Source organism: Callorhinus ursinus, unplaced genomic scaffold (assembly GCF_003265705.2).
Source record: "Callorhinus ursinus isolate GAN/ISIS: 27379988/994484 unplaced genomic scaffold, GSC_fseal_2.0 scaffold28, whole genome shotgun sequence".
NCBI classification, from domain to species: Eukaryota; Metazoa; Chordata; class Mammalia; order Carnivora; family Otariidae; genus Callorhinus; species Callorhinus ursinus.
In genome coordinates this window covers 16729154-16752373 of record NW_027397090.1, presented here as the reverse complement: position 1 = coordinate 16752373, position 23220 = coordinate 16729154, and the positions used below count along the sequence as shown (strand labels likewise).

Genomic DNA, 23220 nt, shown 5'->3' with positions numbered 1-23220 from the left:
TGAGAATTTTTTTAATTTTTTTATTGTTATGTTAATCACCATACATCATTCGTTCTTGATGTAGTGTTCCATGATTCATTGTTTGTGCATAACACCCAGTGCTCCATGTAGAACGTGCCCTCTTTAATACCCATCACCAGCCTAACCCATCCCCCCACCCTCCACCAGCCTAACCCATCCCCCCACCCTCCTCCCCTCTAGAACCCTCACTTTGTTTTTCAGAGTCCATCGTCTCTCATGGTTCGTCTCCCCCTCCGACTTACTCCCCTTCATTCTTCACCTCCTGCTATCTTCTTCTTTTCTTTTTTCTTCACATATGTTGCATTATTTGTTTCAGAAGTACAGATCCGTGATTCAACAGTCTTGCACACTTCACAGCGCTCACCATAGCACATACCCTCCCCAGTGTCTATCACCCAGCCAACCCGTCCCTCCCACCCCCCACCACTCCAGCAACCCTCAGTTTGTTTCCTGAGATTAAGAATTCCTCATATCAGTGAGGTCATATGATACATGTCTTTCTCTGACTGACTTATTTCACTCAGCATAACACCCTCCACTTCCATCAACGTCGTTGCAAATGGCAAGATCTCATTCTTTTTGATGGCTGCATAATATTCCATTGTGTATATATACCACTTCTTCTTTATCCATTCATCTGTCGATGGACATCTTGGCTCTTTCGACAGTTTGGCTATTGTGGACATTGCTGCTATAAACATTGGGGTGCACGTACCCCTTCGGATCCCTACATTTGTATCTTTGTGGTAAATACCCAGTAGTGTGATTGCTGGATCGTATGGTAGCTCTATTTTCAACTGTTTGAGGAACCTCCATCCTGTTTTCCAGAGGGGTTGCACCCGCTTGCATTCCCACCAACAGTGTAGGAGGGTTCCCCTTTCTCCACATCCCCGCCAACATCTGTTGTTCCCTGACTTATTAATTCTAGCCATTCTGACTGGTGTGAGGTGGCATCTCATGGAGGTTTTGATTTGGATTTCCCTGATGCCAAGCGATGTGAAGCACTTTTTCATGTGCCTGTTGGCCATTTGGATGTCTTCTTTGGAAAAATGTCTGTTCATGTCTTCTGCCCATTTCTTGATTGGATTATTTGTTCTTTGGGTGTTGAGTTTGATAAGTTCTTTATAGATTTTGGATACTAGCCCTTTATCTGATATGTCATTTGCAAATATTTTCTCCCATTCTGTCGGTTGTCTTTTGGTTTTGTGGACTGTTTCTTTTGCTGTGCAAAAGCTTTTTATCTTGATGAAATCCCAATAGTTCATTTTTGCCCTGGCTTCCCTTGCCTTTGGCGATGTTTCTAGGAAGAAGTTGCTGCGGCTGAGGTCGAAGAGGTTGCTACCTGTGTTCTCCTTTAGGATGTTGATGGACTCCTGTCTCACATTTAGGTCTTTCAACCATCTGGAGTCTATTTTTGTGTGTGGTGTAAGGAAATGGTCCAGTTTCATTCTTCTGCATGTGGCTGTCCAATTTTCCCAACACCATTTGTTGACTGTCTTTTTTCCATTGGACATTCTTTCCTGCTTTGTCAAGGATGAGTTGACCATAGAGTTGAGGGTCCATTTCTGGGCTCTCGATTCTGTTCCACTGATCTATGTGTCTGTTTTTGTGCCAGTACCATACTGTCTTGATGATGACAGCTTTGTAATAGAGCTGGAAGGCCGGAATTGTGATGCCGCCAGCTTTGCTTTTCTTTCTCAAGATTCCTCTGGCTATTCGGGGTCTCTTCTGCTTCCATTCAAATTTTAGGATTATTTGTTCCATTTCTTTGAAAAAAGTGGATGGTATTTTGATGGGGATTGCATTGAATGTGTAGATTGCTCTAGGTAGCATTGACATCTTCACAATGTTGATTCTCCCAATCCATGAGCATGGAACGTTTTTCCATTTCTTTGTGTCTTCTTCAATTTCTTTCATGAGTATTTTATAGTTTTCTGAGTACAGATCCTTTGCCTCTTTGGTTAGATTTATTCCTAGGTATCTTATGGTTTTGGGTGCAATTGTAAATGGGATCGACTCCTTGATTTGTCTCTCTTCTGTCTTGTTGTTGGTGTATAGGAATGCCACTGATTTCTGTGCATTTATTTTTATATCCTGCCACTTTACTGAATTCCTGTATGAGTTCTAGCAGCTTTGGGGTGTAGTCCTTTGGGTTATCCACATACAGTGTCATATGATCGGCAAAGAGTGAGAGTTTGACTTCCTCTTTGCCGATTTGGATGCCTTTGATTTCTTTTTGTTGTCTGATTGCTGTGGCTAGGACTTCTAATACTATGTTGAATAGCAGTGGTGATAGTGGACATCCCTGCCGCGTTCCTGACCTTAGGGGAAAAGCTCTCAGCTTTTCCCCATTGAGAATGATATTTGCTGTAGGTTTTCCATAGACGGCTTTTACGATATTGAAGTATATACCCTCTATCCCTATACTCTGAAGAGTTTTGATCAAGAAAGGATGCTGTACTTTGTCAAATGCTTTTTCTGCATCTATTGAGGGGATCATATGATTCTTGTTCTTTTTTTTGTTAATGTATTGTAGCACGTTAATTGATTTGCGGATGTTGAACCATCCTTGCAGCCCAGGGATAAATCCCACTTGGTCATGGTGAATAATCCTTTTAATGTACTGTTGGATCCTGTTGGCTAGTATTTTGGTGAGAATTTTTGCATCCATGTTCATCAAGGATATTGGTCTGTAATTCTCCTTTTTGATGGGGTCTTTGTCTGGTTTGGGGATCAAGGTAATGGTGGCCTCCTAAAATGACTTTGGAAGTTTTCCTTCCATTTCTTTTTTTTGGAACAGTTTCAGGAAAATAGGTATTAATTCTTCTTTAAACGTCTGATAGAATTCCCCTGGGAAGCCATCTGGCCCTGGGCTTTTGTTTTTTGGGAGATTTTTGATGACTGCTTCAATTTCCTTAGTGGTTATAGGTCTTTTCAGGTTTTCTATTTCTTCCTGGTTCAGTTTTGGTAGTTGATACATCTCTAGGAATGCACCCATTTCTTCCAGGTTATCTTATTTGCTGGCATAGAATTGCTCATAATATGTTCTTATAATTGTTTGTATTTCTTTGGTGTTGGTTGTGATCTCTCCTCTTTCATTCATGATTTTGTTGATTTGGGTCATTTCTCTTTTCTTTTTGATCAGTCTGGCCAGGGGTTTATCAATCCTGTTAATTCTTTCAAAGAACCAGCTCCTAGTTTTGTTGATCTGTTCTACGGTTCTTTTGGTTTCTAGTTCATTGATTTCTGCTCTGATCTTTATTATTTCTCTTCTCCTGCTGGGTTTAGGCTTTATTTGCTGTTCTTTCTCCAGCTCCTTTAGGTGTAGGGTTAGGTTGTATATTTGAGACCTTTCTTGTTTCCTGAGAAAGGCTTGTATTGCTATATACTTTCCTCTCAGGACTGCCTTTGCTGTATCCCAGAGATTTTGAACAGTTGTGATTTCATTTTCATTGGTTTCCATGAATTTTTTTAATTCTTCTTTAAATTCCTGGTTGACCCATTCATTCTTTAGTAGGATGCTCTTTAGCCTCCATGTATTTGAGTTCTTTCCGACTTTCCTCTTGTAATTGAGTTCTAGTTTCAAAGCATTATGGTCTGAAAACATGCAGGGAATGATCCCAATCTTTTGGTACCGGTTGAGACCTGATTTGTGACCTAGTATGTGATCTATTCTGGAGAATGTTCCATGGGCACTAGAGAAGAATGTGTATTCCGTTGCTTTGGGATGGAATGTTCTGAATATGTCTGTGAAGTCCGTTTGGTCCAGTGTGTCATTGAAAGTCTTTATTTCCTTGTTGATCTTTTGCTTAGATGATCTGTCCATTTCAGTCAGGGGGGTGTTAAAGTCCCCCACTATTATTATATTGTTGTCAATGTGTTTCTTCGTTTTTGTTATTAATTGCCTTATATAATTGGCTGCTCCCATGTTAGGGACATAGATATTTACAATTGTTAGATCTTCATGTTGGATAGATGCTTTAACTAGGATATAGTGTCCTTCTTCATCTCTTATTACAGTCTTTGTTTTAAAATCTAATTTGTCTGATATAAGGATTGCCACCCCAGCTTTCTTTTGGTGTCCATTAGCATGGTAAATGGTTTTCCACCCCCTCACTTTCAATCTGGGGATGTCTTTGGGCAAAAATGTGTCTCTTGCAGACAGCATATCGATGGGTCTTGTTTTTTAACCCAATCTGATAGCCTGTGTCTTTTGATTGGGGCATTGAGCCCATTTACATTCAGGGTAACTATTGAAAGGTATGAATTTAGTGCCATTGTATTGCCTGTAAGGTGACTGTTACTGTATATTTTCTCTGTTCCTTTCTGATCTGTGCTGCTTTTAGACTCTCTCTTTGCTTAGAGGACCCCTTTCAATATTTCTTGGAGGGCTGGTTTCGTGTTTGCAAATTCCTTTCATTTTTGTTTGTCCTGGAAGCTTTTTATCTCTCTTTCAATTTTCAATGAGAGTCTAGCTGGATATAATATTCTTGGCTGCATACTTTTCTCGTTTAGTGCTCTGAAGATATCATGCCAGTCCTTTCTGGCCTGCCAGGTCTCTGTGGATAGGTCTGTTGCCAATCTAATGTTTCTACCATTGTAGGTTACATATCTCTTCTCCTGAGCTGCTTTCCGGATTTTCTCTTTGTCTCTGACACTCGGAAGTTTTACTATACGATGTCGGGGTGTTGACCTATTTTTATTGATTTTGAGAGGGGTTTTCTGTGCCTCCTGGATTTTGATGCCTGTTTCCTTCCTCACATTAGGGAAGTTCTCTGCTATTATTTGCTCCAACATACCTTCTGACACTCTCTCTCTTTCTTCTTCTGGGATCCCAATTATTCTAATGTTGTTTCGTCTTAGCATATCACTTATCTCTCGAATTCTGCCCTCGTGATCCTGTAGTTGTTTCTCTCTCTTTTTCTCAGCCTCTTTATTTTCCATCATTTGGTCTTCTATATCGCTGATTCTCTCTTCTGCCTCATTTATCCTAGCAGTTAGTTCCCCCGTTTTTGATTGCACCTCATTAATAACCTTTTTGATTTCGACTTGGTTAGATTTTAGTTCTTTTATTTCTCCAGAAAGCGTTTCTCTAATAACCTCCACGCTTTTTTCAAGCCCAGCTAGTATCTTTAAAGTCATGATTCTGAACTCTAGGTCCGACATTGTACTAATGTCCGTATTGAGTAGGTCCCTGGCTGACGGTACTATCTCTTGTTGTTTTTGCTGAGGTGATTTTTTTCGTCTTTTCATTTTGTCCAGAGGAGAATAGATGAATGAGAGAACAAAATGCTAACAGATTAACTACGTCCCCAGCAAATACACTCTATACAAATCAGAAAAGACCTGAAAGCAGGGGAAAAGAAAGGGAAAGAAGGAAAAAAGAAAGAGAAAAGAAAGAAAGAAAAACAAAAAAGGAGATAAAAACAAAAACAGAACAATACAAAAAAAAACAGAATATGATCAAATATGATCAGGCTAGTGCATAGATCAGTGCCACACATTAGATTTTGGGTGTATTTTGGTCTGTTAGAAGAAAGTTCCTCCTAAAATTTTAAAGGAGGAAAGACTTATATATGTACAAAATAAGGGTTGATACAATGAAGGGATGGAAGATCAGTGTAAAGATGAAAATTATAAAAGATTTTATAAGAGGAATTGATAAGATAAGAAGTTGTTTGAAAAAAGAAAAGATTTTAAAAAAAAAGGGAGAGAAAGTGATCACGCAGGAGACTAGAACAAAGCCATACACTAGTGATTTAGGTATATTTTGATCTGTTAGAAGAAATTTTATCTCAAAATTTTAAAGAGAGAACAACTTATATATATATATATATATGTATATATATATATATATATGCCAAAAATAAGGGTAACTACTATGAAGGGATAAAATATGACTCTAAAATGAAAAATAAATAATGTTTTTTTTTTAAAAAGGGATTGATAAGATGTTGGTTGAAAAAGGGAAAAAGAAAAATTAAAAAAACATTTTAAAAAATTAACTTTGAAAAACTAATGAATCATGGTAAAAAAAGCCATGAATTCTATGTGCAGTGTTCCCCTAGCGCTGGAGTTCTCCCGTTCTCCCTGATGGGTAAACTTGGTCTTGGCTTGCTGGCTGTTCGTGCTGATCTGCTGGGGGAGGGGCCTGTTGCCGTGGTTCCCAAATGTCTTTGCCGGAGGCGGAATTGCCCCGCCCTTGTGAGTCCAGGCTAAGCAAGCTGCTCCGGTTTGCTCTCAGGAGCTTTTGTTCCCTGCAAGCTCTCGGTACAGCTTTGGAGGACCAGGGCGAAAATGGTGGCCTCCCACTCTCTGCCTGGAGGAGCTGAGAACTCAGGGCCCTGCTCCTCAGTGCACCCCCAGAGAAAAGCAGTCACTCCCTTGTCTCCGATCTCCGGCCGCACTCCGTGCTCACCTGGCCTGTGACCGAGCGTTTCTGTCTGTGGCACCTGACCCCGTGTGGAGTCTCCAAACCCAGCAGGTCCCTGTGGTGCACTCCCGCACCGCTCCTCCCGGGGAGGAAGGGGAGTCTCCCCGGCTCTGCCGCTTGTTGGGTCCCTGCTGGAGGAGCAGTGGCCCGACTGGGCCGCAGATCACAGTTTATGGCAACCCCGAATTGCGAGCCCACGCCTCGGCTCCGTCTCTGCAGCCGGCTTCCCCGCTCCGATCCCTGGGAGCTCTGCCGCACTCAGGGACCCCCGGTCTTTCTGTGACCCCGAGGGTCCTGAGACCACACTGTCCTGCGAGGGTTCCACCCCCAGCTTAGCCGCTGGAGTGACGTCCCTCCGCAGAGCCGGCTTCTAGAAGTTCCGATTTTGTGCTCCGCGGCTCTAGCACTTGCCAGAAGCGGCCGGCGGAGGCCCCCTCCCCCGCCGTCTATCCTCCCGAATATCGCCTCGGATTCACTTCTCTGCACGTCCTACCTTCCACTAAGTGGTTGCTTCTCTGTTCAGAGAGTTGTTGCTACTCTCTTCTTCCATCTCCTCTTGAGTTCGTAGGGGTTCAGAATGGTTTGATCCCTATTCAGCTGAATTCCTGAGACCAGACAAAATCCAGGTCTCCTGCTCCTCCGCCATCTTGCTCCGCCTCCTATATAATCGCCATATAAGAATTTATCGGACCCTTGCTATTTGCAAAGAACTGTGTTTGGGAATGGAGGTGGGGGCCCTTCTAAAGTGATTGCTTTTCTTTGTCAAGATTTTATGAGAAGCCATAAAATTGCACAAAACAAATGTGAAATATTGGAACACGAACCTGGGGCCTAGGGAGTAAAGCAGTCAGTCAGTTTTCCAACGTGAAGGGCTTGGGAGGTGAGCTGGGGTAGGGAAGGGCTTCCAGGAAGGTGGAAGGAAGGAGCATGCGCACAGTGGCTGCGGGAATCTCGGCTTCTGGTTTCTCAGGGATCCGGGAGGGTGTGGGCACTGTGGGGCACAGGGAGCGGCTGCATAGCAACCATCGCCCCTTTTTTAACCCCCCACACAATGAGACCTTTGGAGTTGAGGCTCACCATCCCAGAAGCAACCCCATCCTAGATTCAAGGATCCCCTTCGGCCTCAGCTCCATCTGTCTTCCCGAGGAGAGGCTCCGCTGTCACTCCGTTTCCAAACCCTGTCCCTGGGTTGGCATTTCCATGCAACATTCAGCGGAGATGATGTTGCGATGCTGTCAGCCTTTTTTCCCTCTTTCCATTGGCCATCTCCTTCCCTCCTTTTGTTTCTGAGATCCATGAACGTGCTCGCTGCTGCAAGCGGCTGGGACACCTGATATTCTGTCTTCTCTTTGATCACATAAAATTAGCTTCTCCTTTCTCCCATTACTCTGGAAACAACTTCAGGTTTACGGACTTCAAAGCAGAACATGCTTTGATGGCAATTTGCCATTAGCTTGATGTTTTTCGTGAGGAGATATTTCTCCAGTTCCTTGGGTTAGAGGTCAGTACCAGGGAGATCAAAGCTGCCGGCCTGGTCCCCAGAAGGGCCTGCGTGCCTCCTAAATTCAGCAAACACGAGCTGTCGGGCTCGGGGTCTCCTGGCATAAAACTGTAGACTGATAATAATCATCACGACTTGTAAAACTAGACAGAGTACATTGCTTAAGAGTGGGGACTCTGTATTGTCTTCATTTTTATTATTAATAAGAATAATTGTTCAAGCATAAAGCTTCGTACTTTTATTTTTGACAGTAATTGAATATGATATGGTTTATAGCCCAAAGTGCTAATTATTGTCTTTTTTCACCCCATTTCTATTTTCACTGCTCTGTTGATATTGAGAAAATGTCCGATCGCTTATCTTGGCATATAATGTCTCTTAGATGCAACTTCTCTTTTTGGTTTCATTATTTTAAACTCCAATTACAGTGATGTTCGCTATTCCTATAAACACCAGGCATTTTTCATCGCTTCCTGGCTTGGCACACACATGTTCTCTACCTGAAAATCCCTTCCTTTCCCTGACTCCGAGAGTGGACGTGGAGTATGTGGGGTCTTCTTAGAGTCCCTCGTTCCTTCCAGCAGCCCCGCGTGTCCAGTGCCATATTCCCCATGGACTTGTTCTAGGCTTTGTATGCCACTCTAAAAAGAGCTCCATTTGGGTGTCCTCCACTTTCTTAAATTTTTAGTAACAGTTACACACTCTGATCAATTCCACGTTGACATCCTCAACGCAGGTCTTTGAAGCCACAGACACTGACACTGGCCCCAGGTCCACCTTCGTTTCTTTCTCGATTGTTTTTCTTCTTTGGGGGGGTCTTCTCTTCCTTTTTTTCTACTTTGACTACCCATGTTCATGGTCGGTGTCTTCTCAAGCATTCCCTTGAGCTTGTATCATTCCCATGATATGGTGGTGTGCTCTCATAATGTAATCTTATGTTCATTTGTGTGTTGATTGTTTGAATAAGGGAAGGGAGAAGGAAGGAGGGGAGGACAGAAGGAGAGAAAAGAGGAAGGAAAAGAGTGCATGAATCCTTAGGAATATGGAATACGTAGGCACAGAATGGCCAACACCATGGGGATCTACCAGTGATCCACGTGACACTCTAGTCCTGTGTCAAATCAGGCATTGAAAATAAAATGGGTACGCAGGGAAGAGAATAAGGGAATAAAACATGTAATTGGCCATTTTAAAATATTGAGTTTATTTGGGGCACCTGGGTGGCTCAGTCAGTTAAGCGTCCAACTCTTGATCTCAGCTCAGGTCTCTATCTCAGGGTCGTGAGTTCCAGTCCCACGTTGGGCTCCACCCTGGGCATGGAGCCTGCTTAAAAAAAATTAAAATATTGTGTTTATTTAAAAAATGTATTGACTGTTGCAGCAAAAATTTATAGGTTTTATTTAGCAACCTCAGGAAGTGTCAATATTTGTAAGCCTGCCATTAACATTCTATTTTATATGCAATAGAAGAGTTTGTGTTTTATATACAATGAGATAAACGCATTCATTGACCCATGTAAATTCTGATGTTCTTTCTTCCTTTGTATTGATCCATATTTCCACATATCATTTTCCTTCCCCCTCAAAGACTTCATTTAACGTTTCCTTGCAGCATAGATCTGCTGGTGAGGCATTTTTCACTTTTTGTATGTCTGAAGAAAGTTGGTATTTCACCTTCAGTTTTGAATGTTGCTTTAACTCAGTATAGACTTCTAGGGTAACCTTTCTTTGTTCATCACGTTTAAGGTGGTGCTCTTCTGTTTCCATACTTGTATCCTCTGCACTGAGAAATCTGCCGCCATCTGTATTATGTTTCTCTGGATGTGACATTCCCTTTTTTCTCTAGCTGCTTTTAAGATTTTGAGAAATTTGTTTCTGGTCTGATTCTGTTTTGTTTTATTCTGTTTCTTGTGTTTGGAGCTCATTGGGTTATTTGGAATTGTGGGTTTATAGTTTTCATCAGCTTTGGAAAGTTTCAGCCATTGTTTCTTCAAATATTTTTTTCTAAATTTTCTCTTCACTCTTTTCCTTAAGGGACCCAGTTATCATCAAATAAAACATGTATTAGGCTGTTTGACTTTGTTTTCTTACATGACTTCACTGATGTCCTTTTTGTTTTTTGTTTTAATTATTATCTTTTTCCTCTTTGTTTCACTTGAAAATATTGCTATTGTTGTGTCTTCAAGTTCACTGGTCTATTTTTCTGCAATGTTTAATCTGCCAGTAATCCCATTCAGTGTATTTTTCAACTCAGACATTGTAATTTTCACTTTTTTTTTAAGTATCTTTCGTGAGGTGCCTGGGTGGCTCAGTTGCTTAAGCATCTGCCTTCGGCTCAGGTCATGATCTCAGGGTCTTGGGATCGAGTCCTGCACAGGCTCCCTGCAGAGCAGCTTCTCCCTCTGTCCCCCTCTCTCTCTGTCTCTCATGAATAAGTAAATAAAATCTTAAAAAAAAAAGTATCTTCTGTTTATCTTCTTGACTTTTTGAACATATGGATGACGGTTATAACAACTACCTTAATGTCTTTCTTTGCTAATTATAATATTGGTGTCAGTTCTGTTTTGATTGATTTTTTTTTCCTCATTGTGGGTCATACCTTCCAGCTTCCTTGTATGCCTGGAAATTTTTGAGTAGATGCCAGACATTTTGATTGTTACCTTGTTGATGATGGATATTTTTGCTTTCTTATAGCTTGAGCTTTCTTCAAGGATACACTGAATTGAAAGGATTTGGTCCTTTTAGGTTTTGCTTTTAAAATTTGTTAGTGCACACCAGAGCAGTGTTTGATCTAGGGTAATTATTCTCACCACTGAGGTAAGACCCTGCACCCCATGGCAAAGACTGGTGAGGTTTCCAGACTGGATGATACAGTGGGTACTGCTCCTAATGCTGTGTTCATGCCAGCACTCCTTCCCATTCATCCTTTTAGATGGTTCATTTCCTGGTCTTGATGAGCTTCATCACTTGCATGCACTGATCGGTACTTTGCTGAATGCTAATCACCATTGTTCTCACTGTTTATCCTTCTCTGCTCCATGCTCTGCCTGTGGACTCCAGGTGTTTTGTTCCCATCAGACCCCTGACCCTTTTTCCTCTTCTCAGGGCATCTGCTGGGATCTGCCCCAGTTTCTCCTTCCTACCCTGTGACCTGGAAACTCTCTTAAGGCAGTGCCCCAAGTGGTGTTCCAGGGCTCATCTTGTATGTCTCTCATCTCTTGGGCATCATGAAGACCATTGTTTTATGTGCCACCCCCCACCTCTCCCCCCACACACTACTTTTTTCTGGCTTCAAGTGAGAGAGTAAATCTGGTTACTCCATCTTGGTCAGGAGGTGGAAGTCATAAACACGGCTCTCACTCTTGTGGCACTTGGTTTTCTTCACCCAGTGCTCTAACATAATAAGGTAGCCAACACCTGTTTTTCAGGCACTGTTGCACACACTGTCTGGATGTTGACTTAGCTAATACTCCATATCAATGCTGTGTGGGAAAGGCCTCTTCATCCTCTGCAGATGAGGAAACGGGCACAGATGGGTTAAGGCTTTCCACAATTGAATCAGGATTTGGACCCTCACAGGGCAACTCCAGCCCTTTCTCTGAGCTACTGCTCTGTGTTGTTCTGAAACGCTGTTTGTGGAACCAGATCCAGAAGCTATGAATCTATCAGTACAAATTTAGTCTCACTACTGGTAAAATGGATTTCTTTCCCTAAACGGCTAGTATGTGTGGGCCTTTTTTTTTCATGATATTGTTAGTGATAGTCATCAAATATAAATATGTATGTAATATAAATATATATAATATAAATATAAATGTATATATGTAATATAAATATATGTAATACAAATATATGTAACATAAATATAATAAAATTTTAAATGCCCATAATTAATACAAATAATCAACTCTAACATTTTTATTTGAATAAAAACACCAAAATAATGCATTAAATTACTGCTTAGCATCACACTTAACTTTGACGAGAAGTCTTCAAGAAAAATGTCTTTGTACGTAATTCAACTAATTAAATAATTGGGGTACTTGAAATAGAGGTCACTTATTATGAATTAGAATGGGAAGCAATGGTTTCATCTATTATAAGAGTACAGAACCTGCATTCCAAAATAGAAAATGTGATACTTAATTGAAAATAGGAAGTGTTTTTCTAATTTTATATGATTTTAATTCATAATTATTAGTTTTATTAACTGAAGTGATAATTTGATGACTGTCACTAACATGTGGCATAAAGGTGAGGGGAACCTCTACTTAGTGGAGATTATGTTCAAGGGGACCTGCCCGCCTGGGGCTGTCCCCCATCTGCACTTGGAGAGCTAGCTGCTGCGAACTCACTGGGCTAAGTATTCTCTGTCTCACAATATGATGTTTTGGTTTAATTTTTAAAAATCTATTACCTTTAAAAAATTGTGTATGATTGATACATGTTTAAAAATGTTATTTTATATTTAGTGACTTGTCAGTTTGTTTTCAGATATTCAGATTGATTTATGCACGTTTATTAGTAAACAACATTTTATAGAATTGATTCTCTTTGACAAGGCCTATAATTGAGTTTCCAATCTAAATATTCCTGTTGTAAGTCATCTTTGTGATAATGTGTACTCTAATTTATCATGTGGGCTTCACACCAGGGCTTCTTGATCAACAGTAAGCCCATTGTTTGAACCATGTGGGCTACTTTCAGGTGCCTATCTGTAAATTGCATGTGATAGGAGCCATATGATTGCTAAGGTCTTACATTCTTTCTTTCCAGACACTTCCCCAGAGAAGAGCCCCCTTGCTCCTACTTCCTCCATCCTGACTGTGGGCTTCCTTGTCTCTAGTTTCCTTAGCAACCCACAGTAAGACTAGGATATTCCTGGAGAAATGCATTCTTTTCATGATAGCAGAAGTGAGAAGATGAGGGAAGCACTGTCGGCTCTGGGAGGGCCAGGCCACGTCTGTCCCCTTGGGTTTCATCCCAGCATCCCTGCACCTAGTGGGCGCTACACCCATGTTAAATGAAAATGGAGGGTGCCTGGGTGGCTCAGTCGGTTAAGCGTCTGCCTTCAGCTCAGGTCATGATCCCAGGGTCCTGGGATCGAGCTCCGCATTGGGTTCCCTGCTCAGTGGGAAGTCTGCTCCCTCTCCCTCTGCCCCTCTTCTCATGCTCTCTCTCTATCTCTCTCTCAAATAAATAAATAAAATCTTAAAAAAAATAAATGAAAAGGGAGCTGTACTTGGGAACAAATGGAAATTAAGTCAGGGCAGTGTGGGGGGGGAGGGAGGAAAAGTGGGGGAAAATGGTTTTTTCATAACAAAACTGTATTTGCCAAAGCAAAATCCCTGCCAAAGCAGAATCTGAAGCTATGGAAGACTGTCCATATAAGACCAATCTTTTATATTACTACACAGGAGCCAAAATATTTACCTATTTTTTGACCTCATAAATATATATTCAGGAATAGCCACAAATGAAGTGTATTGAATTATGCAACAGGCAGATCAACAAAAATAATTAAATTTGTGATTTCCCATCTAAAATAGGGTTTTTAATTTTTAAATCGAAGAAGGATCGCAACATGTCTGGCCGTGAGCTGGCTCTTATCACGGCCACCTGGAAGCAGTCAGGAATCCGGCACAAAAAGCATCACTGGTTGATGCCGCAGAGTGTGGGATGACAGGCGTCTGTAAAGGGCCAGACAGCGCACATTTTTGGCTTTGTGGGCACCTGTGATCTCCACCATGATTTTTTTTTTTAAAGAACCTTTAAAAATTAGCTCGTGGGGCCATACAACACCGCAGAGTGATGTGGGTCATTTCAGATGAAGAGAAGGGGCAACCTCACATTCCAGATTTCTGAAAGCAATTCCTGAATTTTATCTGTGCTGTGTTTATCCTCTACACTGAGCTTACATTTGTTATCATTTAAAATTTTAGTGAAACTACCAGGACTACTACAAGATATATTGTTTGAAGTGGTTTTGTTTTATTCAGTTGATGACATATCTAGATTATAATTCAGACCCCTTAGAGGCTTAGCGAACCTGTCAAAATACATGTTAAATGTGCCTCACAAGATATAATGTGATGATTAACATGTGGTTGATTGTTCTAGGTACAAGGGTTAGTGATCTCACTGGAGAGAAAAGGAAAACACGAGAACAAAAGGGTTTCAAGGCCATTCTTTTGTGTTTCTACAAATCCAATAAATTTTCACTACTCCATTTTGCCTGAGGGAATGTCCAGGAAATATAATTTAGGTTCTTTAGAGCAGTGGTTTTCATATGTAGTCACCAGACCGGCAGCATCAACATCACTAGGAGACACGTTAGAAATGCAGATTCTCGGATCCTGCCCCAGGCCAGCAGAGTCACAACTCTGGGATGGAGCCCAGGATTCTGTGCTTAGCCAACACGCCAGGACATCCTCATCCCTAGAAGACCAATGTTACTCTTAGAAAGCCATAGTGGCAACAAGGAAGCTGGGGACAGACATGATCTGATCAAAATAAGCCTGACAAAATCACTCATGGAACAAACATTTCTTCTTCACTAACCACAGAAATGAGTCTTAATTATTACTATTACCTTTCAGTGGCGTCCAGGCAGATAAACTATACTAGTAAAATGTGAAAACATTTAAATCCTTCATTATAAAATTCTCATTACTTTATTGTCATCTGACACGCTAAAGGACATCATTTAAATTTGACAAAGGGTTATGTTTTTATCAGACATTCATTTAACTATGCAATGAAGAGTAATTGCTTGTTTCCATGATTTTTAGACACACTACCGTGTTTATGTGTTTTCCACCATGTATAGAAATCAAAATCAAACTCCTGAATTTTCAAAAGGTGGCCACATGAAATAAATTCCTTAGAGTTACAAACATAAAGGGCTTACTGTAAATATTTTGGTTCATCTGGATGAAATGCAGGCCCCAGTGCACATTAGCCATAGGCTTCTGTGAAGTTAAAAAACAACATCGTATCATTGGCTCAAAAGACATCAGCTTCCTGTTTCACTGGGTTTCTCTTGCACCTTCATCTATTACACATACACATTTTTAAAAATTTTCTTTTTAAAAATTTTATTTGAGTGCAGTGTACACACAATGTTACATTAGTGTCAGGTGTACGACATAGTGATTTGATGACTTTATAGGTTATATACAATGCTCCCCGCAAGTGTAGCTGCCGCGTGTCCCCATACAACTCGATTACAATATAGTTGACTATATTTCCTAACTGTACCTTTCATACCGTGACTTATATTCATTCATTCCATAACTGGAAGCCCATACCTGCCACGCCCCTTCACCCATTTTACCCATCCCCCCACCCTGTCCCTTTGATAGCCACCAGTTTGTTCTCTGCATTTATAGGTCTGATTCTGCTTTCTGTTTGTTTATTCATTTCTTTTGTTTTTAGATTCCACATATGAGTAAAATCACATGGTTTTTGTCTTTTTAAGGCACAATAATGTCTTGTCTTTTTACTTGTGAAATATGAAAAAATATGAGATATTTTTCTGGGCAATATGAATCCCTTTGTGGATCTCTTGTTCTCTCTTCAATTGCTTTGGCCAGTGTTCTTTTTATGTTAATGATAAAAATATAACTTTTTATAAAGAGAATGCAAGTGATCTTGATAGTTGGAAAAATAAGACTATCAGAAAGCTGAGGGACAATGGCAGCTTCATAGCCATGATGTGACGCGGCAGGAAGTGACTTCAACTTCTTTACCGATCTTCATTGTTTACAGGATGAGAAGTGGCCAATGCAAAGGCAGAAGCAATTGGGCTTAGTCGACAGAAGTATTTCTAGCTGATACATGTTAGGGAAAATGTCAGAAAAGGCAAAGAGTGGAGTTTAGGGATCTCAACTACTGGTATCAAGGGAAAATTGGCGGCACCGTTTTTTCCCTCCGTACTAAAGAAACCAGAGATATATTATGTCTGCGTGTGTTTGTCAACTTGCTCATTTCCGTGCATGAGTAAAGATGTATTATACTTAGATTACTTTTTAATGTCTCCTACTGTAGGATCTGAGATGGTTAATTTTGATGGAAAAAGCTCCTTGCTATACACATTTAATCAGAAATCCGTGAGTCCAACAAAAGATGTTATTTCTTTGAAATTTAAAACCAGGCAGAGTGATGGGATTCTACTCCACAGAGAAGGACAAAATGGCAAACACATCACCCTGGAGTTAGTTAAAGGAACACTCATCTTATCCTTTAATGCAGGTAAAAAACTATAAGTGGGTGTTTTCGAAAATATGCTTATTTAGATGAAAGTATCTTTTTATACTTAGTTTTTCACAGTTAAGTAGTTAATTTATCCTGAACAGAACACTTTTGAGAAAGAAAGAAGACCCTATAAATAATTACTCTGAAGCAATAGGTGTAAACCAGAACGGTGTAGGCAAATGGAACCATGGTTGCTCCACAGTTGAGGCATACTATGGACAACATGTGTGTATCCTGAATATACTTTACTGTAAAAAGTTTTATAGCTTGATAATTGTGTAAGACATGTAAATAACCTGGTAATATTGTAAATAACCTGGTAATGTTCAGTGAATAACCTGGTTCAGTAAATAATCCGGTAATATTGTAAAGTTCAGTACATAACCTGGTAATACTGTAAATAACCTGGTAATGTTCAGTGAATAACCTGGTTCAGTAAGTAACCCAGTAATACTATAAAGTTCAGCACATAACCTGGTAATATTGTAAAGACAAGTGTGGGTCACTGAATTTATGAGGTAGTACTGTACATGAGGCTCTAGGAAGAAGATATAGTCAAGAAAAATGAAATGCAATAATTAGTAATAATAAAAACACAAAACACAGAAGAAATCATTCACAAATGAGAGAAGCTCATATATAAGGCTAAGATAAAAGCAGCTGACCAGTTCTTGGGATAGAAGGATGTAAGGAAAGTAATGGGGAGAAGTGCTGACCTCCCACATGGCAGCCATGTTGAGTTGGATGGAGTGGTTCATTTGCTTCTCCTATCCTTCTAGGTCATGCTACCCTGCCCTCCCCTCACACCCGTGCGACCCTCACCCTGGGCAGCCTGCTGGACGACCAGCACTGGCATTCAGTCCTCATCGAGCTCCTGAATACACACGTCAACTTCACCGTGGACAGGCACACTCAGCATTTCCAGGCAACGGGCGAGTCTGGCTATTTGGATCTTGATTATGAGGTGTGAACATGACTTTTTAAGTATTACAGATTTTCTTATTTAAATGCACCATAACCTTCTAAGAAAATACCGCGACGCAGAGGCATTCCCTTTGCTAGTTTTTTAGAAACGTTTCCCATGGGTGACGTCGGCATGGTGGTAGATACACACGTGCACTGTTGAAATGGTGTAGCACTCATAGGTATTAGTTTTCACATGAGAGGAAGTAGTCACTAAATCTGGGAGATGTGTAGATGAAGAGCTATCAGTAGGATGGGTGGCACGTGAAAACACCTTTGTTCGGACAGTTCTTCTGTGTTACATCTGGTGTTGGCTGTGAACCTTTCCCTCGGAGATTTCTTTGTGTTTTAGGGCAATCCTAAACAGAATTGGCATTCTAGGGTACTTTGGAGAAGTGATCAACATATATTCCAACCTGCTTTTTCGAGGAACAAGCGAGCCAAAGGCACGCGATTCAAAATACTGTTTCTCGGGATACTTACAGGCTCAACATATTCACGGCACGTTGCCTACTCATATCTAACCTGCACTGAAGTGCACCTTTTGTTCTGCCAGTTCTGCTCAGCACATCTATCAGATCAAATGGGAGGATTTCAATGTCCATTTAGTATAAGTGGCCTCAGCAGAGGAGGCCAGCTGGAGAGCCTGGTCCTAAATGAGATTATCAATGGCTTCATTATTCTAACCTATCAGCAGCATCATGGCAAAGACCAGGACCCTGAAGTCTGGGTTCTAGAAAGGTTTATAAAGCAGAATGTCATCACAGTCAGCTGCATTGTCACCCAGATCAAGACTGACCGTGGAAATGAACGTACAATATACCCCGTCAACTGAAGTGACATAGCCATTTGAGTAGCAAATTGCAAGAAGGGGTATTTAACCTACTTATCTAAATATAATAAAGAAAGCATTGGTACAACTACATCAGAAACGTCGCTTGAAATTAACATGATAATGTTCAAATAATGCCAGATAGATTTGAGGCAATTATCTTGTACCTGCTAAGCATAAATGTTTTAGGCAGATAATCAGAAAATCATTAAACAATATTATTTATGTCATTTTTTTTCTTTCTAAGATCAGCTTTGGAGGGATTCCTGGACACGGAAAATCAGTGGCATTCCCACATAAAAACTTTCATGGCTGCTTTGAAAATCTCTACTATAATGGAGTGGATATCATTGATTTGTCCAAGAAACACAAACCACAGATCCTCATCATGGTAAGAAAGTGTATATGCAAGGTCTAGAGAAAAGGAAACTGCAACTTGTCTGATTGATCCAGTCTTAGAATATGTTTCTTCTGAAAGCAGGGGATGTGTCAATCATATATACCTTTTAGCTCATATTTGACTTAATTAACTAAAATTAATTTAATTTTTAAATTTAATATTTTAAAATTTTAGTTCCAGTTAGTTCTCATACAACATAAAATATTAGTTTCAGGAGTACAATTTAGGGATTCAACACTTCCATACACCACCCGGTGCTCATCACAAGTGCCCTCCTTCATCCCCATCAGGTTTCTCAATTTTTACATGTGTCTGGAAACAGATGCATGCTTTTTGGCAAATATGTCACAGCGCGTTCGAATAAAGACTTTTCAGTGCAGGGTCTCTGTTTGTGATTGATTTCCTCTTGCTTCTTTCTCCTGTTACTGACCTCCAAGTTCAGCTGCCTGTCACTCGCTTGAAGGGCCAATACTCCAGAGATGAATTTTGATTGGAAAGGAATTTGAGCTTAATTTAATTTGAGGCGAGCAACCTGGAGAGAAGGTGGGCTCTTGTTCAAAAGTCAAGTGCAAGGTTTCTGCCAGGGGTTTTTAGAGGGGGTTAGGAGTTTGTCAATAAAGGGAGTGCGGTGGTCTGCAGCGTCTCTTGGTCACGAGCAGACTCCATTATGCTGGCCACAAACCTTATCTCAGGGCTCAGGGGCTCTCCGGTTCCTATTTTGTGATGTGCAGGAATGCTCCGTTGTTTTGGCGAAGGGAGGCAAAGCCCACAGATACACAAAGGGAGGTTAGTAAAATCATTTGTGTGACCTAAAATAGAAAAACATTTTGCCAGAAAAGTTGCTGGCTATTCAGAAGGTGGATGTGGCTTCAAGCAGGCAGCTGGGAAAGTTTGGGTCCTTCTATCCTCAAGGCCAGGGGTCTGTCTGCTATGGATCCGGGAACTTAGGTCAGCAAGTAAGGAGCGTGTTATCTTGAAGCACCCCTGCCGGAGTGTTGTCACATTTCCATCACTCCACATGGCTGCAGGCCCTCCACCCAGGCCGGCATGTTACTGAGCTAGCATCTGTCCTTCCATGTTTGGTTCATTATAACTGAATTCTCTACGGATCAGTACCCTCAGCTTCACACACATAATTGTGAATATCAGTGCCTCCATATCTAGTATCGTTTACAGAAATGGAATTGTTTTATGTAAGCTTTTCTCTATCTCGATTTTCTAACTCAGCTAAACCTTGTGTAAATACTTTTTATAAAAAAAGATTTACTTATTTTAGAGAGAGAGAGTGAGAGCATGAAGGGTGAGGGGCAGAGGCAGAGGAAGAGAGAGGATCTCGAGCAGATTCCACACTGAGTGCAGAGTCCATCACAGGGCTGGATCCAGGACACTGAGATCATGACCTGAGCCAAAATCAAGAGACAGACGCTCAACCGACTGAGCCACCCAGGCACCCCTAAGCCTTGTAGAAATTCTTTCCAGCCATCAGCTGCAGTTCTCTGTTGTAATGGCTGCTCAGGGTTCCATTAGGAAAATTATTTCCTAATCAAGACGTTTGCTTTATTTTTTTTTTAATTTTATTTATTTATTTATTTGCGAGAGAGAATGAGAGAGAGAGAGAGAGCACGCACATGAGGGGGGAGGGGCAGAGGGAGAAGCAGACTCCCTGCTGAGCAGGGAGCCCGACGTGGGACTCGATCCCGGGACTCCAGGATCATGACCTGAGCCGAAGGCAGTCGCTTAACCAACTGAGCCACCCAGGCGCCCCGTTTGCTTTATTTCTGCTTCTATTTTACCACAAACAGGTAATCACACCTGTTTTCAGATACTGGGTCCTTTATTCTGATGGCAAAGGTGTCAGGTGTAGAATTTCCCAGTTGAAAGTTTTATATAGCTTTTGATTTTAATAAATGTTGTTGGGTTGTTTTCCAAAAAAACCCTGTAACATGACATTTGTCACCAGCAATGTACGACAGAGCCCTCCCCTCACATTTCAGGCAGCCACATGTTGTTAGACATCTCTCGGGCTCTTGCCAGCTCAGTGGACATGAACTCATACCTGATTGTTACTTCATGTTTATCTAACTACTGATGAATGAAATAATATTTTGTCTGTTTAGATTTGCTCTTCTGGTGATTGTTGATTCTTATTCTTTTGCCATTTTTAATTTTATTAATTTTTTTTCTTGTCAATTTATGAGAGTTTTTTTTAAAGATTTTATTTATTTATTTAGTTATTTAGAGAGAGAGAGCATGAGTAGGGGAGGGGCAGAAGGAGAGGAACAGAGATTTCAGGACCCTGGGATCATGATCTGAGCCGAAATCAAGAGTCGGTCACTCAACCGACTGAGCCACCCAGGTGCCCCAATTTATAAGAGAGCTTTATGTTTGATAGGTTACCCTTTTTCATTCATGATCCAAATATTTTTTCAGATTAATCAATTTTATATTAAGTATAAGATCATGTTATAATTATATATTATATATTGTATCTTTTATATTAAGTGTGATACGCTATGTTGAGTATATAAATGTTTTTATTTATATGTGGTCAATATGTCTATGTATTTTTTTTATAGCTTTGTAGTATTTGGTCTTGCTTTGAAATGGTTCTGAAAAAACCCTAGACTCTAGATATAGTCTCATGGATTTTCCTGGAAAAAGTTTTAAGTTGGTTTTACTTATTTTAAAATTGAAAAAAAATTAAGTCTTTGATTGTCTAGGATTTATCCTTTATGTGGATCAGTTGTAATTTTGTGCCATATAAGTACCCATTTGTGCCTTCACTATTTAGTAACTAGGCCCAACCTTTGTTCACAGGGCTGAAGCATACCTTTCATTACATATTGGCTGTACGTATATTCTCAGGTCTTTCTGTGGGTTAGTTATTGGGCTCTGCTGCTATGTTTATTCCTACACCAATACCATATTGACTTGATTACCGTGCTTTTATCGTATGTATGCTTTGGTGTCTGCTAAGTTAAGTCCCATCTTACTGTATTTCTTTGCATAATATATTTTGGAGAGGAAGGGCAATGTTTGGGCCTATGTTCCTCTGGAATTTATGAAAATTTATCCAATCTCAGGAAAAATTCTTGAAGAGATCTTTTTTTTTTTAAAGATTTTATTTATTTACTTGAGAGAGAGAGAGAGAGAGAGAGAGAGCACAAGCAGGGGGAGAGGGAGGGGGAGAAGCAGACTCCCTGCTGAGCAGGGACCCTGATGTGGGACTTGATCTCAGGACCCTGGGATCATGACCTGAGCCGAAGGCAGACACTTAACCAACTGAGCCACCCAGGCGCCCCACTTGTAGAGATCTTAACTGGAGTTACTTTAAGAACTTAAGTTCCTTCTTTCCAAGCACTATGATTAAAAATAAGTTTGCTCCTGGAGCAATAGACATAATCTAAAGATAAAAGATGTGTTTTTTTTTGTAAAATAGAATGAAATAAAAATAACAACAGCCTGCCAGGGAGGTCAGACGGTAGGCTGGGTGAACACACTGGCTGACACGGCCCGTGCGAGCTTCAGAGAGGCAGCCAGCCAGTCCTTGGGATGGCCAGGCCGGCCACATCCTTTCTTTCAGATGGGTCAAAGCTCGCCGCCCACCTAAGTCAGATGTACATGTCACCTGAGTGACAGACCTGTAAGCACGTTTACACAACCAAGGAGAGTGCAGGAAAGTTCTCGGAGTATGTGGTCCTTGGTGCTGAGCTTCATACTGGATATGAATGTCTAATACCTCGAGGAGAGATATGTCTCCTCTGTTGTATCCCATGCCCAGCATGAGGACGGGGAAAGAGATTCCTTTGCCAATGTCCAGAAATGGAGGAGACACAGCTTCTCTAAAAGACTCAGAAATATGTTTGCCCAGTTCGGGCAGTGCTGTGGTTTGAGAGACCTGTCAGATAAATCTGGATTTAAGTTGGATGGGGAGCCTAGTTCTTAAGTCCTAGTTTGCTAGAAGGTTGATAGGAAACTGCAAATCTTGGAAAGCCCGTTGTTCATAAAGTAAAGTTGTCCCTCCTGCCTTTTCCACTGTATCCACAGGGAAATGTGTCCTTCTCATGCTCACACCCTCAAATTGTGCCCTTGACTTTTCTGAGCCCCAGGAGTTACTTGGCTCTGCCGGGCACCACCGGGGAGGACAAAGTGTCCGTCGCTTTCCAGTTTCGAACGTGGAACAGGGCAGGGCTGCTGCTGACCTCTCAGTTTCAACACAAGCCGGGGGCTCTCATCCTCATGCTTAATGATGGAAAACTCAAGCTGAGTCTCTCCCAGCCCGGACATCCGGCGAGGGACGTCACAGCAGGTAGTAGGCGTTTGCCATGACTGCACGGTCCTTCCGTCATCTCTGCAATAAATGAGCAACTGAATCAATAAGATATTCGTAATCCTTCTAGAAGGAACTAGATTTCTTTTACCTTTGAACCAGGTATCTCCAGGCTGTTGGTGTGTGAGTCAGTGTGACACAAAGTTGGCTACACCACACGCACCTATTAAAAAGTTTAAAAAATAACTTATTTATAAACTGATGGTTAGTAATTGGCAGTCAGCTTAAAATACTGGAACACAGTAGCCTAAGCCTGAATCCTCTTGAGAAAATAGGTTTCTTATAATTGTCTTTTGAACCTATACGCACTCCAGTCTTCATAATATTTGAAGTTACGATTTTTCCCTTTTTTGTGAGCACTCCTGCTTGCTTTGGGAATCCCCGTTTTGGATAAGTTTCTTAGAACTATGGGTGAGTGTTCTGCTCGTCTTCCAAGAAGGACCCACGTTTCTAAACTGACTTCCAGAGTCATGTTATCTTTGGAC

General features: G+C 41.0%; 1 protein-coding gene across 3 annotated transcripts in view; it reads left to right on the top strand.

The window, feature by feature from the left end:
- LOC112838788 (contactin-associated protein-like 3) overlaps positions 1-23220 on the top strand; it is a 204326-nt gene that overhangs the window by 84962 nt on the left and 96144 nt on the right. For all 3 annotated transcript variants that reach the window (XM_073878174.1, XM_073878175.1, XM_073878173.1), the window contains exons 5-8: positions 16004-16207; positions 16990-17174; positions 18253-18396; positions 22453-22714. In XM_073878174.1, the coding sequence (XP_073734275.1) occupies positions 16004-16207; positions 16990-17174; positions 18253-18396; positions 22453-22714 (795 nt within the window). The remainder of the gene's footprint in view (positions 1-16003; positions 16208-16989; positions 17175-18252; positions 18397-22452; positions 22715-23220) is intronic.